At 38.8% G+C, this 19,926-nt stretch overlaps 3 protein-coding genes across 3 annotated transcripts; all 3 read right to left on the minus strand.

Moving 5' to 3' along the window:
• Nucleotides 1-3,398: 3,398 nt before the first annotated feature.
• Nucleotides 3,399-4,384, minus strand: LOC143428655 (uncharacterized). Its single transcript, XM_076903701.1, has 3 exons — nucleotides 4,120-4,384; nucleotides 3,804-3,857; nucleotides 3,399-3,439 (listed from the first exon to the last, which is right to left on the minus strand). The coding sequence occupies exons 1-3, from the start codon at nucleotides 4,382-4,384 to the stop codon at nucleotides 3,399-3,401; spliced, it is 360 nt and encodes a 119-aa protein (XP_076759816.1).
• A 36-nt stretch (nucleotides 4,385-4,420) lies between these two features.
• LOC143428656 (uncharacterized) lies at nucleotides 4,421-5,187 on the minus strand. Its single transcript, XM_076903702.1, has 2 exons — nucleotides 5,110-5,187; nucleotides 4,421-5,023 (listed from the first exon to the last, which is right to left on the minus strand). The coding sequence occupies exons 1-2, from the start codon at nucleotides 5,185-5,187 to the stop codon at nucleotides 4,421-4,423; spliced, it is 681 nt and encodes a 226-aa protein (XP_076759817.1).
• Nucleotides 5,188-5,915: 728 nt separating this feature from the next.
• Nucleotides 5,916-6,790, minus strand: LOC143428657 (uncharacterized). The gene is made up of 2 exons (XM_076903703.1): nucleotides 6,418-6,790; nucleotides 5,916-6,373 (listed from the first exon to the last, which is right to left on the minus strand). Exons 1-2 carry the CDS (start codon nucleotides 6,788-6,790, stop codon nucleotides 5,916-5,918), a joined length of 831 nt encoding a protein of 276 aa, XP_076759818.1.
• Between the last annotated feature and the right edge of the window lie 13,136 nt (nucleotides 6,791-19,926).

The following is a 19,926-nucleotide window of genomic DNA, read 5'->3' on the forward strand; positions in this document are numbered from 1 at the left end:
TTTAGTTTGCCGATCCAGAGATGTGGAAAAGGATGGTTATCTTCTCCTTAGTCGAACTGTGGAACAATGCAGGTAAGCGGAGGGCCACTCTAACTGGTCGGTAACCAAGCGCAACTAAGAGTCAAATCTCCTTGAATGATATTGGAAGGCTACTGAACTCGTGGAAGACTTCGTACCGTAATGAATTTAATTTTTTTTATAAGGCAAGGAATGCTTTGAGAATAATGAGAATTTGTAAATACTGGTAAAAATAAAATATATTCTAAGTAAAACCTAAGCTTACACTTTACTGCCCTATGCTAAGAATGACTAAGTACTGGAATCCTTGTTTTAGAATAAAGTTAAAGTTAGAATTGGAAATAGCAACTTGAATTCTGAGTTAGAATAGAAACGAAATAGCAAACACCTCCAAGTGAGGTGGAGTAAGGCCCGGAGGCATGAGAGGTAGAATCGCGATGAGCGCTTGGCTCGATCTGTACTCATCGAGTGCTGGGCTTGATCTCTCGGTTGATTCGCGGCTCCGCGTCCTCCTCGGATCGCGCGAGTCGCTGGGCCATGGAGTGAGCGGACACTCGACCCTCGCGGTGCTCTACACTCGCAGTGGGGCGGACGGTCGTGGTGGAGTGTACGCGGTCGGCGTGAGCCGCGCACGTCGGGCGCTCGCTCCAGCGCTTCGCTAATACTCTAGTTATGAATAATACGCTTTATAAAATTATGATTACACATGAAGTGACTTATACTATGCTTGTGTGTTATATCGTGCATGCACATAGAGTGTCGTGTGCTTAAATACTAGAATTTGTTTGGTTATAGACATGAGTATAATACGAATATGTGTGCGTAGCTGTGGGCGACTCATCGTGGTGCGTGGAATGGTCCGCGTGCGGAGGCTATGGTTGGTGTCTGCTCCAACTGTCTGATGTATGCGCGTCTAGGCACGATCGTGTGGTCCAACTCCTTGGTACGAGAGTGGCTGTCTTAGCTCGGCGATCGGACTGTGTTATCGTGTGCCGGTGTGCTCGCCACTGCAATGGTGGCAGGCGACGTATGCGGCTCAGCCGGGGGGTGCAGAAGGTACCGTGAGGTTCGGCCGACGTCACAGATGCGATCTGGAATTGAAATTGAATGTTTGAATCTTCTATCTACTGTTTAGAACATCTCTCTGTTGGAATGTTCAAAAATTTTTCATATTCGTAAATATTGAAAATGTTTTGCTTGGTACTCTAATTTAATATTAAGAATTTCCTGAGAAATTCTTATCTAATTCTTATAAATAATTTTTTATCGTAGTGAACTATATAATGGGCAATTAGAATTCTTTATGAAATAATAATAACAGAGAGGTATGTAGTTCCTCCATTCTTGCAGTTTTGTAAAGAGTATTTTATCTTACTATTTAAAATGAGATATTAAGATTTGTTTACAATTTAATGGAATTTAATTACCTTTTGATTCAATTTCACAATGATAATCATCCATAGTTCAATAATTTTGTGATCTGTCCTCAGGAATCCGCAGCTCAGTACTTGTAAAGTGAACGGAAAAAGAACAGCCTAACCAAACATAATCGAACCGATTTTTCAATACTAATCTTAGCATATTTAACTTATCCTGCAAACTATTAAAATGCCCTTCGAACAGTGTTTTTTCACAGTGAAGTAAACGGTAAACATTATTAAATTAAACGTATGTTTCATTTACTATCAAAACCGTAAACCGTTTTGATAGCCTTCAATGGCTTCATGTTATAGGTCGTTGAACTCGTTCTAAAGTACTCTATCGTATTACGGAAGAATGATTATACCAATTCATTTTAAAAAATGAAGGTAACCTTCAAATGTCCAACATACCTCCAGTTACAAAAAAAGTATTTTCATCAACGGATGGACCCTTCGTATTATGCAATTTTATATCAGTAGAAATTTCTATGAAGCTTATAGCTTCAAGGATATCTGAGGTGCTAGTTATTACTGCCCCACCCTGTATATTATTATGGATGTGTCCAACCAGGCAACGATGAACAAAGTTAAATTTAATATTACCATGTTTATTGTATTACTTATAATATATTTGTTTTTCTGTAATTTAGCCAAAAAACAGTGTTCACGATGTCGGCAGATGAATGTATTTGCCTTAGAATTACAAGAGCCGACAAGTTCGAAAGTAGAATATTTCTTTACTCCGTTGACCGAATCATTGGAAACGTTAAGCAAAGTGCGAGCCTTTCAAAACAGTCAGATGCAAATTACGATACAACGTTTCCAAGAAATGGTACGTGTCACTCTTTTTTAATTCCGTTTTTTTTTAACAAAGGAAATTTAATTGAAATATCCGTAAAATTTAAGAACAAAAAGTTATTACAATCTTACGCAACATATACGATGGTGATAAAGGATAAGTACGCGGAACTGAAAATGGAAAGTAGCGAGCAGAGAAAAAAACTGATAGAACTGCAAAGTAGATCGATACATCCCTCAAATGATGCTTCTACGTCAATAAAATCTGTTAAACAAAGAACTATTGCAAAAATCAGGTATAATCAGTATTACTTCTGTTCAATAGCTATAATAGAATTGGACTGAAATGGATATAAGACAGGCATTAATATCTATACGATCTATTCTATGCAAAGGCAAATATTTCAAAGAGAAAAATTGTATTACTTACAAATTACTTATGTTCGCAGAGATCTCACTAATTCAGGCTTCTCGTCTTCCAGATCTAATCATTCATTTAACATGGAAAGGGGTCGAGGAATAGTAAAAGGTTTTCATATTTCATAATCTCACTCGATACGTCGAATGGATCACGTAAAATATCGGACAGTAATTCCACCTACACCTTTAGACCTTAAATATATAATTGCAAGAACATATTTAATACCGTTTTAGTAACATTTTTCTAATTATTTATAACTATTCCTACTAAATATATGTTAATCGAATAAGTTGCTTTACCAAAGAATAAAAGAATCTAAGGATTACAAATCTGAGTATTATATAAGAAAAGTGCGTTACATATATAATGTTACATGTAACAAAAGATGAATATCAAAAAGATCATACATAAGTTGAATCCACAATGTGGACATAGAGATATAGAAATGGCAAAAATTCCAAACAATAATTAGCAAAATTCAAAAAGGGAGGAGTGAAAATTTATTTCCTTGACGATGATAAGAAACAAGTCTGCCTCATGCACTACAATTTCTCAAACAACCAGCGATTGGCACGTCAATGACAACGGATGGAACGAATTCCGAGGCAGAACTGTGCTAAGACACTGCACCTACTCAGCTCTCGTAACGGCATACTCTTAGTACTGGGGCGACACTCGTATCACGGCACTATTAATGCACCGCGATATAGCACACGGGCTACATGGCCATGACAATGACACTATTCGCTCATCATAGCTGCAGGTGTGGTAGTGGCGTAGGCTGACATTTACTAATAGGGAAGCTGTTTCCATAAAAATTATAAACGAATATGAAAAATGACTAAACTAAGCAAGTTATTTATTTTGATTCCAAAATAGATACACCGGCACGAAACAAAGACATAAGAACTCGATTTTATTATTTTCTATAAACTAGCTCGATACGGCGATTTCTTCCATAGAGTCGTTAATTACTTTAGCATAAAAATATATAAATTTAATTTATATATATTTTTTTCAATTAATCATTACAAATTCATGCAGTTGAGGGTTATATTAAATACGATGACAGCATATTATTTAAGAAATTACACAAGGCGAAGTTAGGGACGCAACAGCATGAATTTTTATTTTATAAGTAATACTAGCTGTACCCGTCCACACGTTGCTGTATTTGAACGAAAAGGCAGTTTTGATACCTCAAACATAATTTATTAATGGTCAAATGTATACAATACATCAAAATGAAAATTAACAATAAAATTATCCCTACATATGTGTCATTTGAATATAATATATGTACAAAACATAGATATACATAGTTGATGGTAGATTAAACATGCCTCTTCACTTGTGATATTAAACAATATTGCAAACGAATTTTAATTGAACAATAATATAAGTAATTATTAAATATCATCATGAAATGAATGATATTTGATGATTAATGGTGAACTTTACCTTGTAAATATACAACATTATTTATTTTCCTATCTGGTGCAGGAATAAATAAATTTGATGGTTTTCCAACTCGTGAACACCATCGTACAAGGTGTCCATGTGACTCACAACGTACGCTGTCCATGTGAGAAGCATGGATCCAATCTAATCCACATACTTGCAATGATTGTCCCTGTACTTCGTTAATGGTCATTGCGAAGGCTAGTCGTACAGGAACCCCTTGGTGTTTTCCCTTTAAAATGGTTGCCTCAATTATGTTATTCATTAATTTTTTTACTGATAGCCTAGTCCCATTGCATAGTCACGGTGGATTTATATTTCGTAGAAGGATGATTGGGGAACCAATTTTCAAAGATAAAATATGCGGTGGCATTCCTTGTAAATCCAATGAATTAAAATATTCTGTTGGATAATTAACTGATTCATCGTGATTGACAACAGTATCTATGGATTTATATGTTGTTTCTTCATCAGGTATTTCATTTTGAATTGTGTAGTTTATTAAATTCACATCAATGTTTTTGGCTGCCAATATAGCACGCTCACTAACCCATTGATTATTTTTATAATTCTGCGATAAATTTGGAAAAACTTTGGCAATCAATTCATCAGTGGATTTTACAATGTGACAAAAGTCTTTTGGTAATGTAATACAGTGTGCAGATTCGTCTATTTCTATTTTACCATTCCCAATATCTAACAATTGTTTTGCAAATCGTTCAGAAGATTCATCTTGTTGTAATTGAACACGCATATTGGTCTTTAAAGATATTTTCTCTACATACCGCCATAACGCTGATGATTTGAGACATGCATTCAATTCATCTGCAGGTGCTGAACGTGGTATAACTGGTAGAGTTTGTCGAAAATCACCAGCTAGCAAAATGAATGCACCCCCAAAGAGCTGTTCATTTCTCTCAAATCTTTTAATGTGCGATTGAGTGCTTCCAATGATTTCTTGTGTGCCATGGTGCATTCATTCCATATTACAAGCTGACATGATCTCAGTACATTTTCCAACCCAGAATATTTGCTAATATTACATGTTGGAGTTTCAATTACCTGCATATTTAATGGCATGTTCGACCACCATCCAAAAGAGTTGCTGCAATATCAGATGATGCAATAACAAGTGCAATATTATTTTGTGATATTATAGTTGCCAGAATAATTGAAATAAGAAAAGTTTTACCAGTGCCATTAAGTGCATCTAAGAAATACAAACCACATCTCTTGTTAGATATTGCAGTTATAATTGTGCCATTTGCTGTTCGTTGTTCTAATACCAATTTCGGCAGATTAATTCGAACAAATGTTTGTAATTTATTAACATCGAAGTGCGTTTCTCGTTGTACATCACGATCGAAAATGTCATTACCAGATCTATTTAGAGTAATCATTCCCAATTCTGTCAGTGACTTGTTGACTATTGTCAAACATACATCCTCAATTAAAATCAATACCGCATTGTATGTATTTGATGTACATTGAATGTTGGGATTAGCATTTATTCTGCGCATGCGATGTAAAATGTCTTCACTCATATAGTCTTTATATTCTTCCCAAAGATCCTTTGGATTAGCAGGAAAACATGTAGTTAGTATGATGGAAAATAGTGTACGTATCTGCTGTGGTTGAGCTGTATTAGAAGCATCAGCGAGTGAAATATCCCAATGAGCATCGTTTTCTAAGAGATTTAATTTCTGGCAAGCCTCACAAAATGTGGCACACACATGGCCATTGACCGTTTTCAATTCTTGGAAAGATGTTGGTCCACAAACATTGATTAATAATAATCATAGGTAAAAGCATTCTGCGTTATTTGGATGTACAGTGTACAGACGACCCAATGCATTTGCGGAATATAAATTTAGGTGTCCTTGTACTGCTTTACCTTTTTCAGGACGCTGAAATTTTCTTGTTGATGTATTCCACGTAAAATAAATTGATACTTCAGAATACAGTAGTGTCCTTGCAAAGGTATCATTTCTACATAATGTGTAAAATTCAGTTAATGTTGTTGGCGGTGGCGACATTGCTCTTACACGTACATTTTCTAATGTAAAATATACATGCTGTCCATTTTCAAAGTGTACTGCTAAATGAACAACTGTTGGATATCGCTCATGAATGGAAAATGATAAAATACGCCATGCAGCCTCATTGTTACATATGTAGCGTCCCAGTTGATACTGGGTGACTTCATCGTTAGATGCAGTTGTATTTTTCACTCCAAACACTGCCATATCGCTTCCTTTGTTCACATATTTGCAAATATATTTTATAGCTTTCACTGACTGCAGTACTCAACATTTATGTGTGCGTTATACGTTTTTAGTAGTAATGGAGAATATGGTACTACGCAACGATTATCAACATCAATAGTATTGTTGAGTACTTTTAGTTTAATGGATTTTCCACCATCTTTGGTAGATCGTCGTCGATAGAGTGGATATCCATCATTGCCTGTAATAGTTTCAGCAAGTAAGTTTCTAGGATACCGCTTTGTGCACTTTCCATTTGACATGCATGGTGAATTATTATTTAGTGAGCGACATGGACCATGAATCATATTTTTTGAGACAATATCGTGAAAGTCTTTATCAATTTCAATGTCTGGTATTTCTGCAGAGATGATTTCATCAATTCTGTTTGGTGTTATTTTTCCCATCATCTATATTAAAATATGCGCATGTGGTAAACCATTATTTTTGCCATTCAATGGAATACATCCAACAGCGCGTCTCTCCAAATACACAGTGTTTGACAATAAAATCTATTAAAGGTTTTAATTTTTGTTTAAATACACGCCCAGAAATATCATGACGATCTTATGGTTATTGTCCAATTAATAAAAGCTTCTTCATTTCATCCCATGCTCGGTTGCGTGTAAATGTGATGAAAAAATCTGGACGACCATATGCACGAACATACGTCATTGCATCTTGTGCATATTCATGCATGTGTCTTGGGCTGCCTGTAAATATGGATAGTAAAATGACCATTTTTTCCAATTCACTAAGATTGCCATCATTTACAACTGCATGGAACTGGATGTACTCTTCAGAATGCAATTTGACTTTATTTAGTAGTATGTAGAGGAGTCTTTCACTTTCTATTTTTACATACATGTCAACAATGTATTGATGAAATAACTATCTATATTTCAATATATGATTATCAGCATTCTCACAAATCATAGTTCGATATGCATAATAATTCATAGCACTGACCTTTTTGTTAATGTCCACATTAGTTGTAGGATTTCTCATATCAATATTAAAATGATATCCATCCTCTCCTTGTAGAAATAGAATGGGATATTGTAATGCATCATATGAACGATGCGTTTCTGATACTTGACGCTGAACGTCACCATTTCTACGATGAAGAATTATATCGCGAGAATTAAATTCTTCATCAACTATGACAATTGCCACTTCATCGATCGTTGGTGCGTTGAAATGTCTTCGATGTTGACCAATAGGTGTTTTATCTGCCTTTATTATTACTTTGTAATCGTCAGATGGCAGTTGTTCAATGGCAGTTTTAAATAATTTAATTAATTCATTACGTTATACAAACAAATTTTGTAATTCAGCGACAATCTCTCGCTTAGTATTCATATTCAATTGAAACCGTCTGTTGATTTGTTCGTCAGTATTTTCCATAAAATATATCTGAAGATATTTGTGATCAGCATTTGGCAAGGGTAGTAGTGATCCAGCATGGTGCTAAATCTGCCTTTGTACTTTAAATGTTGGCATATATTTTGCGCTAACGATATTCGTTGCTCCGAACAATGTCATTTGGAAGCATGAATTGTACTTGGGTATATTATTCAAATAATTTTTGATTGAGTTGTTTCACCTGATACTAAAGTTAGTAATGGTTCAGGTGGTGAACGCAAGTCTGGTAACTTTACTTTTCCACCAGCCCAGCACATACCTGGTGTTTCATTTTTAAATTTTTGAGCACCACAACTTTTTATCCATTTTTCCAATAATTACACTTGGATGAAGACTGTTATTGTAAAGGGGATTGTAATTGAGACCACATAAATTCAAATCAGTATGTATCGTTCGTCTTGTCTATGTCCTGCGAATTTGATTCCTTTGCTGCCTTGCTTGCCTCTGTTCGCTCGTTTCTAGTGATCGAGCAAGAGCAGTGTGAACTAGATCTCTTTCTTGCTTTGCTTGCCTCTGTTCACTCGTTTCTAATGATCGAGCAAGAGCAGTGTGAACTCGATCTCTTTCTTGTCTAGCTTGTCTCTGCTCACTTTGTTCTGAAGCTCGTTCTTCTTTTCTCCTTTCTGCTTGATTTGTAGATCGACTAGTGACACTTCGCTTTGATGGCATAATTGTGGGGTTAAATAAAACGTATTTCCAATTATTTTCTTCAGCAGGAAATCAATAATATTTTTATTTATTCACGTATTAATAATTTATTCTCGTATTAATAATTGCAAAAGTTTTTTGACTGAATTTTTGTATTTATTAGAATTTTCTGGCGAAAAATCGAACGCAGAACGCATTAATGTTGTTTTTTGTAATTAAAATTAATTTGTTGAAATCTTAAAGGAAACATAATTTATGTATTTAAAATATTTTAAATTTTAATATAATTTATAATATTCAAACAATAATTGAAAAATATAAATAACACAATTCAATATTTTACTTACCTTGTGATTTATATTTTTATTTTTATTACAACTGTTATTATGGGTATGTTATTTTGTAGTGTGTCGTCGACATTTGTGTGTAGTCGACACATTGGAAGAAAAATTCTTCCAGTGAAAAATGCTGTATGAAGTGCAATAGCAGCTTCCCATCCCGTTGATATTCTACAGAAATTCTTATGCCATTTTACTCGATTTACTAGAATCGAAACTACGAAACTTATTAGGTGGTATTTCTGCAACTGCTACCTCAAACACACACACACACACACACACACGAAATCCATCAAGATTAAAGATACTGTGTATGTATAGGAGGATGCGTACAATAAGAAAGGACTATTACATGGATAAATTGTAGAATTCCATTGGTAATTGATAATTAGATTATGAACCTATATATGCTTTTATCAGAAATTTAAATACGTCAAAATTGCAGCACGCATGTGTGTAAGTATCACTTTGCCACCTCATTTCATTTTGGCAGTTATACTTATATATAAGCATCCATCCAGGCATAAAACCTGATAATCTTTCAACTATAAAATAATAATGAAACATTTGACCTTTTGCTGGCGTTGGCTTATTTTATCATTTTCGGAACTTGTGAAGGAGCTATGGTAACAAAGTACTTTATATCTTTGCTCATTGTTTCCAAAAAGAATGCTAAATATGAATAACTATGTTTATTTTATTATAAATGTATAAGGAAATTTCAATCTACATAAATAAATATTTTCAAACGTAATTTATTTAATTTTTATCATTTGGCGTTACAAAATATATTACAAAATATATAAAAATATATTTTACTTTAGTTTTCTTAATATTTTAAATATTTTATATTATCATATTAAACTTTTACAAAAAGTAACAAAATTTTTATAAGTAGGAATAATTTGTCCTTAATTAGTTGGTTCTTTTTAAGAAGACGGTGTTTAATTTTTCAAAGTAAGTTTCGACTTTATATTGATCATTAATTTCTCTAATTCCATTGCTTTTCGTAGATCACCGCTAATTTTCAACTTTCCCATTACGGCTTTGCCGATTCAAGTTTTAATTCTCCGAGAGATATACAATATTATGTTATTAGTAAAATTATTTTGCATTTTTAATTAATTTGAACGTAAAAAATATATCTTTTTTAATGAGAAAGCATTGCGAGAGAATGTTGAGAATCCACTGTTAATATTGTACCTAGTGGTTGACTAGGTTCTCCTCTCCCTGCCGCACCTTTTTACCATTTTCAAGATGCAAAAACCGTGTATCAGCTTCGACACCTTTAAAATTTACGAAATTTACATATTGTAAATTTTTGCAAAAGTGATGTTAATTAACTCTTGACTTATGGTTGCTTGGGCAATTAATCAGACTGGTCAAAGATGTGCTGTAATGTACGAGGACTAATAAATTTTTTTTAACATAATGAACAATATAGTATTTGAGCTTACAGTTTTGTTATCAAACTCGCTGTTTAAATTAGTTTGGATGACAATGAATATTTGCATGATCTTTTTCTTTGATTTATCTGTATAATTTGTTCGTTCTTTACAATTGTCATATATAATCATCCAAATCTATCTATATGTTCCAAATTCTTCTCTAGGAAGGAATCTGACAACACTTTATCTTATTAATAATATTTATATTCTGTAAAATAAATTGATTTGTTTACTAGAATATAAATTATACATTCATGTATTAATTGTCAACCTTTAGTTAATTATTCACGCCAGGACTACACGCATAATGGGTAAATTCAGATATTCCTTCAGTTTTGTAATGATTTTTTTATGTAATGAATTTGCCTCATCGATTAAGGACTGACTAGTAACAGATTTACTGTCTTTGTAAAATAAAAGCGTATATTGCATGACCCATTATTTCCAGCTTCGCACTATAATTTTGTGATTCTGAACCAACTAACATCTCTTTCGCAGCCATATGTATTCCTTAAACAACGCGTGCGTAAGGCAATCTTGAATTGAGAGTACTATTTTTCCTAACAATGAAATTAGAAATATATATAAATTACTTCAGTCTTTGAAAAGACTGCATTCACAACAATACCATCATTTTCATATTCATCGGTCCGTTCAAGAGCACACACTAACATTCCAAACTTGGATATTGTATATTTGACACGAGCTTTAAACCATATCTGTTTAATTTTTATACTTAGTGGTGGGCAGATATTTATTATATTAATATTTATGCCTTTCTTTAAATATGATAAGTATATCTTGGACCTGAAATAAGTATAGTGTCATATTAGTGAATTTTATTCCTACAACTAAAACAGAACTTTTATACTTTACACTAGAAATGTTACTCTAGAATTGATATTATTCACAAGATTATAATTTTTCATACCTATGGATTCTATGCCTGGTTAAAGTACTAGCGCTAGCATTATTAACCCTTTCAGCACTGAGTTGTGTGGCAAATGGTTTTGTGAAAACCCATATGTGGCATTCGTTGTTGTCAGACCGGTAAAATCATCTTTGTGAAAACTGCTCAAGCTGTTCGCAATTTTGCTTCAGCAGTGATTGAAGAGATGGCGAAACGAGTCAATACATGCCTACGAATGGGTATTCCCATTAAGAATAATTTATAACTTACCGATGGATGGTGCTGCTGGCGGTTGGTTACTCACAATCGACCGATGGCTGGTGTTGCTTGGGCTTAATAATCCATAAATTATCAACGTCTGGTGTTACCAACAACCGATAGCGCATGCTTTCACATACAGCTGGAGCAACCAATAGTTGGTAATTCAAGACTTATCAACAACTGGTGTTGTCTGTGGTCGGTAACTCACGATATATCGACAGTAGGTGATGCCTGCGGTCGATAATTCATGACATAATGACGGCTGGTATTGCCAGTAGTCGGTAATTCAAGAACTATCGTCGTACGGCATTGTCAGCTATCGGTAATCCATATCTTACATGGGTTAACTTAATCTAACATCATCTAAACTTAATTTCAACCAAGCTAACCTCAGTTACATCTAATCTGACTTAACCTACCTTCATTCATATCTAACCCTACCTAACACAACTTAACTTCATCTCCTTTAAACAAAAACCAATCCAGTCTACGCTTCCTTAAACCTTTTTTTTAATGTGGGGAAATCCTCATGGATCCCTCGGAGCTGGGGAACTCCGAGTGTATGCCGGACCCTTACCGGCTAAAACCCCACAGTGACCGTCCTCAGCGCTGCTGGGAGGGAACCGGGAACTATGGACGAACGCATAGCCCCCCCCCCCCCCCCGGGTGCCGGTGTCCACTGTAGTAACTTAGAAGACCCAATTCCCGGAAGGGAGTGTAGTCTCATCGAGTCACACTCCCCCGTCAGAGCAATGAGTGGTGGCTGGGTCACACAAGCATTACTCCCACCCCGGCAAACGCGTGTAGTGGTCGATACGTTTCCCCCAACGTACTGACCGTGCCCATCGGTCAACACCTGTGCAGATACGTGAGGTACGACTGCCAAAGGTGGTCCACCCAGTACAGGTGTTATCGACGCTTCGGGTCAGGCGTGACCCGGACGGACTGGAAGCCCCGGAAGATTCAGACCCGACAAACGCTAAGTCGTGATCCCTGGGACATACTCGCCACCATCGTGGCCCGCAGGTGCGGCAGAGGTGGAGAAATCCTAACCCCCGAAGGGTTCTAAAGGGTGACTCTAACCCTAAGGTGGTCTAGGACACCGACCCTGTAGGCGACGTAGAATAGGTCGGGCTTGCTCGCTAACATGCTCGGCGGCCTCCTTCGCGAACATAACCCCCTGACTAAAGAAGACCATGGCCTGCCAGACACTCTCGCGACCATCCCAGACAGGATGCTCGGCAACGAGAGGTCCGGTCCCACCTCCGCCGCTAATGCCCAACGCGGCTCCTCCCAGGGAGGACACTCCGGGAGAGTGTGCTGGGCCAAGTTCTCCGCGGCGCCACAATGGTGGCACATGAGGTTCTGTGGCAATCTGTCCGGTGATAGCATGGTTGAGGTTGGTCTGGATGATCTGGCCACCGGGAAGTGTGAACGTTATGCCCTGTACATCACCTCCGCCCGACCAGCATCATGCACGAGAGCGTGTGTAGTTGCGCGCTCAACCTTATGTTCAGTGTTCATTCGACGATCTGAACATCTCACGGTGGTGAGTGATACCGATGCACCACCTCCTTGATGGACACTGGTGACTTGTTTCTTGTTTCCCCCTGTCAATCCTCCCTACTTCTGGGAAGCTGACGACGGCTGTACCCCTTGCTGTTACGGCGGGTCTTAGGTGGGAAACAAGGCTTGCCCCCCGTTGGATGGTCCGCGGGCCGCCCTGCCTCCTTGCAGTCGAAGCATAACGGCGCAGCTGCGGAACAAAAGCCCGCCTGGTGGCCGGTCTCGCCGCACCTGTAGCACAGGTGCGACTGGACCACCTGTGCAGTGGGCCGCTGCTGGACATTCCCAAGAGCCCAGCAGCAGTAATACTGCTCCGTGCGTACTTTCAGTGTCACTACACGGGAGTCACACCACCTCAACCGGATGCTGCCGGCCGCGGCTACTTCCTTGGACACCGCCAGGGGGCACTGGCCCCAAGGGGTGCCGAGTTCTCTAGACGAAGGATTGAGCCGGTCTTCATTTCCTCCACCCGGCACTCTCCGATGTCGGCAACAGTGTCGGCCACTTGAGTTGAGGTGACCTACTCGTCCAGGCCGAGCACGCGGAGATCCACCTTCTTGCTCGGCCTGGATACCATGACGCCGTCGCTGGCCAAAGCCTCGCGCAGTGTTTCAGCCAAGGCAATTGCCTTGGCCTCTATCTGTGGACCGGCAATTTGAAGAAGGAGCCCGCTGATCCGTGCCTTCTTGGGGCGAACACTTTTCACCCCAACGTCGGCCAGCGTCACCCTCTGCCTGGCAGCAGTCATAACGTCCCTATACGTGGACTTACTGCAAGGCTGGAGGGGCAGTGCTACGGCCGCTGCAAGCGGCAACCGACCCAACATCGGCCTATCTTCCGCCTTCTTTTTTTTCTGGGCCTTCGGCGGTGGGGCAGGGGCCGATTGGGCCTTCTTGGCCGCCCATGCGGCCTTTGTTCCCACCACCTGGGTCCATCTATCCTCCTTTGCAGCACTAGATGAAGTTGATGCGGCTCGTGCCGCGGCAGCCAAGCACTTCATTGCCTGGCGCGCCATCGCCAGCCGTCTTGAAGCCTCAGATGGGGCACTTTTGACGTCAGAAGATGATGAGGAAATGCACGGCTGCTTGGCTTTCGAAGCCACAGTCCTCTTTCCTTTCTTCTTCCTGTCCTGATTCTTCGTCATCGTCTTGCCTTCGGTGGCCTGTCACCGGACCATTCGAGGTCATGTCGTCCCTTTCCTTTGTAGGAAGGATCTCCCTACGGATCTTCTCTATTTTGGTGTTAATCAGGTCCGCTGCCTAATCGAGTAGTGCGGACCCTGTCTCCTACTCGGGTGTCGAGACACCATTGCGTGGGGACAGAGTCCCCACTTCCTCCAAGGGCGAGGCTCGTGATAGCCTTGCGTGGCTCTCGATCTCCAGGCTCGCCATCATTATTGTTGGCGGGCCTGGAGATCGCCTCTCCAATGCACTTACTTTCCGCCTGCAAGGCCTCTAACTGCGCCTTCAGCGCAGCAATGTTTTCATCCGGCGGTGGTGCAGCCGAACGTTTCACCCTCTGTACCAATTTGATGGTGGCAGCTCTCAAGCACCTGGCACCAAGCCCTAGATCCCTCTGAATGGTGCACTTGAGGTTTCTCGATTTGGCCGCAGCCAATTCGATTTTATTGGCTTCCTCAAGGGTCCAAGCTCCGAGAGCCTCCAGGGGCTTATCCCTTACCTCCAGAAGGAAGTCCTCCATTTCCGACACACGCGATGTCAACTTTCCCGGTGGTGGCGAGATGTCTGTGCCATGGTGGATTTCCAGCTCAAGATCCACCATATCCGCCTCACGTTGCGCCTGAACGTAGGCCCTCTTTGTCTCAGCGAGGCCGACATAATCCCCTGTAGTTGGGGGTCTCCCATGCTTTTTTGATTTCGGGCAGGATCGCTGCACCAAAAAAGTGGATCGAACCGATCCCACAGACGTATTAGAGTCGTAGAAGGCATCTCCCGATTCTTCAGGGGCGCCCTTCTCCAGTGCACTACGCATCTTGTCCGAGACCACAGCTGGCCTCAAACCACTCGGGTACTCGGACCTTATTAATCCCCGCCTTCTCGTCCTATTCCCAGGTTTTTTAAAAGTTGAAGAATTATCCATATTGTTCCCACGAGCATGGTCGGAAAGGAGATCACCCCTGGCAGGGCCGCCATGCCAAGGTAAGGTTTGTACACATGCGGGGCGCCAGTATCCCCTGGGATGGTCGCTAGACACAGGTGCACCCATCAGCCTCGCCCAGCCGCGAGGACTGGGCGTGCTCCATCGCCGCGTAGTGCATCTTAAGCTAGGAAATTTTTATAGAGATTTATCCGCTCCCTGGCCGGCCAATTAAGGCAAGCCCCCCGTTTCGGCGAAACATGACCACCGATTTACGATTTCTGCTCAACTTATTTTTACTTTTAGTTAATCAAAATTTAATGAAAAATACAAAAAATAGATTATACACTGTATATTTTATTTAAAAATTTATTTTAAACTTATTTTATACATACTTAATACCTATATGTAGAAATATATCGGCAACAAACATATAATATCTTATAAGTAAAGGTTTCATTGTAATGAAAAAAACGAAAATATCATATTTTTAATGAAAATATACTTTTCATTAAAATAGATACGTATTATTATTTTATATATATTTTATAATATATATAATTAATATATATACAATTATATTAATATTAATGTATATAATTATAAATAATTAATTATATTATTATATATGTTATAAAATATATTAATATTAATATAATTATATGTATATTAATTATATATATTATAAAATAATTAATTATTTAATATCTATCTATTTTAAGGAAAAGTATATTTTGATTAAATATATGATACCTTCGTTTTTTTCATTGCAATGAAACTTTTACTTTTAATATGTATATATATCCTTTCATATTTCAGCTACCCGATGCAAATAACTGCAAAGTACGGATTGAAGTAATGCCATTGGTTTTTGTAATTCCTTGTAAGTTCGTGGGCTTGAAAAAAATAATGACAAGGCAAATTTTTTAGACTGTGAATTATGTCATCTGCCACGTTTATTTTTACATTATGCGCCTATTTGTCTAGTCATTAAAATCTTCTGGTAATAACTTGCGACCAAATTTCCTCAAATTGTTATATTCATCTTGTCTACTCGTGGTGACTGGTTTTTCCTTCTTTTCTTTCACATGTAATCGCCGAATTTGTTCATGCAATGCTCTATTATGCGCTGTTAATTTTTTAACTTGTTCGCATAATTTTTTTATTCCGAGACTATCATCTAACAATTTCTTTGTACGAGTCGTCACCAGGCTCATTTCAGGCTCCTCAGCCTCTGTATTATTCAAATCTGTCAGATTTATAAAAAGGATTTTTAAGTATATGATATACAATTATATAATTATAAATTAGCTGACACAAAATAAACAACAAAATAAAATAAAATAGAGTAAAGGTACAAACTTACGGTTTCATTACTACTATCAAAATTACTAACAGCAGAATGGCAATTGGCGAAATATTTTAGAGGTTTTTGTATTCCTGAAAACAATTTAGGTATAATTTATAAATTTATTAATTAAAAATATAAAAATTCATTATTCTATTAATATATATTACCTATTCTCTTCTTCAACTTTTATAGCCTCTTCTGCACATGTATTACTACAACAAAAGAGATATATATTATAGAACTATAAAATTGTATATAAAATTATAACAAAAAAATATAAAATACAATTTCAATCACATACCTACATAGTTCTTTTTCTGTAGCTACATTTTGTTCTGTAATTTCATTTGTATTATCTCTGAAAAGAATTTATTTATTAAATTTAATTATGTCAAACTAATAATTATTATTAAACTTACTGTTGTTTAGTATTACGTCCCAATAATAGTGTTGGAACAGCATCTGGATGAAGGCTAGCTCTAACTTTATTAATTCTGAATAATTCTTCCTCAAAATGTAAATGGCACATACGAATATGGTTAGATGAATATTGTGGACTTTTAGATAGTAGATCATATCTTTTACATGCTGTGACGTGGTGACGTCACAAGGCTCGCTCACCCCCCCCCCCCCCTGCTTCGGTTAGACTAGCTCCCAGATCACCACCCATGCGAAAAGCGCGACACAGACCATCGCGATAGCTGTACTTGCGAACAGCGTGAAATACGCGATGATAGAACCTTCCCCCCCCCCCCCCCCGTTCTTTTCCCCCTCTCCGTTTGACGGATAAGACAGGCGAGCTGAAGAAGAAGCAACCCAGAAGACGCCCCTTCGGCGGATACGAAGACCGCAGGTGCGCGGACGGGCTATGCGCCGAGGTAGCGTGACGGGCTCGACGGTGGAGGAGTCAGGAAGCGAAACAGAAGAGACCCTGAAGCCCGAAGGATACGATCCAGAGCCCTGCAACGATAAGACCGCTGCCATAGTCCATGGAGACGAACAGGATGGTTCTCGGGTGTGAGAAGGACCTCCACCCCTCCCCTGAGCCCGTGGAGAGGAAAACTCAAGATGCGCAGCGGAATTGCAGGTGAGCCGTGGAAAGCGCGGCGCGCGACACGCGCCGCAGTTCAAATAATCCAGACGATCCCCTGTAGACACACCAGAGGGGGCGATCAGGGAAGATCGCCGAAATCCATCGATCGATGCCCCGAACAATACCGAAGCGTATAGCCCTAAGGAGGATCTAAGGGGATCCGAAGACCACCAGCAAACCTATATAATGAGCTAGCCAGCACTTAGCGAGCAACCGAGCAAGCGATAGAGAGAGAGCGAGAGAGAGAGAGAGAGAGAGAGAGAGAGAGAGAGAGAACGGGATCCATACGTGTTGGAAACGAGAACGTGAGTCCTTATACGCTAAAGCGTCCCATTTGTTCCCTGCCGCAATTGTGATATCGCGTATTGTAATTTGTATTGTATAACGGTTGGTGATCCCCGGTCATTCGCGGCGTGTCGTATACCCTTTTGTAATACCGCGTCGAGGCAATCTAGAAAGAAGCCGTGAGTTCAGTATCCCGCGACCCTAATTTGCGCACTCGGCTGGAAGTAGTCGAGCGAAAGAGTATTTCGAAATTTCGAGGGTTATCTTGCACCGGGTTTCCCCGGACTGCGTGGTTTACTAGTTTTCGCTACTTCTTGAGTAGCTGGCGCCCAAAAAGTCCCAGCCTCGCAGTTACGAAATACTCGCTGAATAGGCAATTTATAGTTCTGTACTTCGCGTCGTCGAATCACGCGGATATTTTGTACTCTGATATTCTGTACCCCGGATTAAACTACTGTATACCCCCGTTAGTATTAGTTCTATATACCCCTTTCTTGCGGATTGTAACGGGAAAACCCGTCACAATGCATCTTCCCATTTCAACCATCTATAATATAAAATTGTATTAGTTTTATCAATAACATATCAATTTATATATTACATGTATTTATATTATACTACTCAAAAGAAGCATGGCATCAAAAAATTATAAGGCATATTATAAGACATGTCATACCTGTCTTGTTTCTTTGGAAATTTAAAATAATGTCCCTTCACGTTGAATTGTTTCAAGCATTCCAGTATTGCACAATTTGACTTCTTTTTTATGTCTATTTCTTAATTATTAAATTAATGCAGCAACATCTGAAACAAAGCTAAGATCAAAGTGCTTCCAAAGAGAATATATAATTTAAAATATTTATATAAATTAACAATTCTCTTAAATTATTTATCAAAATACTTCTAGAAATTAACAATTATTTTAAATTGATTCTTTTTCGCTTTCTTTCCGTTTTCTCCCAAAATCTTCGAAATAGCTTGAACGTGGCTTCAACGCTTCAAGCAAGTGAGGCAGAAGTACAAATGACACTGCGATTCGGAGCCTATTGACGCGCATGCGCATTAAATTTTGTAACACATAAAATCGTGCGACCTTCGCCACTGTATACTGTACTATTGGATCCTGGGGTCGCAACTCGCCATACGACGAACAGAATTGGCCGTGGCCCCTGGGAGGGAGACCGCTTCAACCAATAACACTCCTCAACTGTGGGCCTTACCGGTAAGAAAGGCCCTGTCAGGATCCGAAGATCTCGCCGGCATCGACAAGCAGTATCACGGAGGCTACAAGGTATCTACGATCCCCGAAAGCCAGAGCCTCATTAGCCACCGGAAAATTCCGGTGCTACCATGTTCCACAACGAGAAGGTGGGTATGGCACATGTTGTTGCAAAAATGCAACAATTTTAGAACCCAAACCCAACCTAATCTAACGTAACCTAACTAAATCAAACATAACCACACTTCCATCTCGGTTCGGAAGCAACCTCCGCAACTTTTCCAGGGATATGAATTCCAGCGATTGAACGTTTATTCACGTAATGTAATGTTATGATCGGTGGGTTAAATCGGGCAAGTTCGCGTCAAATACAGGAGCGCCTTCGGCGAAATGAAAACAAACAGTCGAAATAGAATAAAACTTTACTAAAGAATCGTACGGAAACCGACATATCGACGCGCATCTAATATACACCTAACTAAAACATAATTCGAAAAATATAAAGGATAAGAGGCAACATTCTCCAATATATGAGATCGCGGCATCATCGTATAACGCCGGTTCCGGGATGGTGTAGAGAGGGAATGTGAAGGGTGGAAAGCATAAAATAAGAACACTGTAACTAAGGAGAAAGAAAAAGAAAATCTGTGGAAGCATTGCATTTATTAAGAGGAAATCCTAGAAATATCAAACAACAGATTATATACCATACCGTAAGGACCAGGTACAACGAAATAGACGATATCGTGAGAGAAAGTAAAAAAATCGAGAAACTTAAAAAGAAAATATTAATATAGATTGAACGAATCAATATCACTGATCGCGGCAAGCTTAATGGAAAACGCGTGACTACGAATCGGTTAGGGTAAAAGATAGATGCTGGTCGCGAGTCGAGTGGCCCT

The sequence above is a fragment of the Xylocopa sonorina genome, chromosome 10 (genome assembly GCF_050948175.1).
Source record: "Xylocopa sonorina isolate GNS202 chromosome 10, iyXylSono1_principal, whole genome shotgun sequence".
Lineage (NCBI taxonomy): Eukaryota > Metazoa > Arthropoda > Insecta > Hymenoptera > Apidae > Xylocopa > Xylocopa sonorina.

Excerpts from the sequence above, each read along its gene's own strand:
- LOC143428655 (XM_076903701.1), bottom strand. The coding sequence starts at position 4,384 with ATGAATAACATAATTGAGGCAACCATTTTAAAGGGAAAACACCAAGGG. Across the intron at positions 3,858-4,119 it reads TAATGTTGTATATTTACAAG|GTATCAAAACTGCCTTTTCG; the intron begins GTAAAGTTCACC and ends ATTATGTTTGAG. Across the intron at positions 3,440-3,803 it reads CGTGTGGACGGGTACAGCTA|CCTACGCCACTACCACACCT; the intron begins GTATTACTTATA and ends AGTAAATGTCAG.
- LOC143428656 (XM_076903702.1), bottom strand. The coding sequence starts at position 5,187 with ATGCAGGTAATTGAAACTCCAACATGTAATATTAGCAAATATTCTGGG. Across the intron at positions 5,024-5,109 it reads TACTGAGATCATGTCAGCTT|CTCTTTGGGGGTGCATTCAT; the intron begins GTAATATGGAAT and ends AGAAATGAACAG.
- LOC143428657 (XM_076903703.1), bottom strand. The coding sequence starts at position 6,790 with ATGGGAAAAATAACACCAAACAGAATTGATGAAATCATCTCTGCAGAA. Across the intron at positions 6,374-6,417 it reads CATAAATGTTGAGTACTGCA|GAAGCGATATGGCAGTGTTT; the intron begins GTCAGTGAAAGC and ends ATGTGAACAAAG.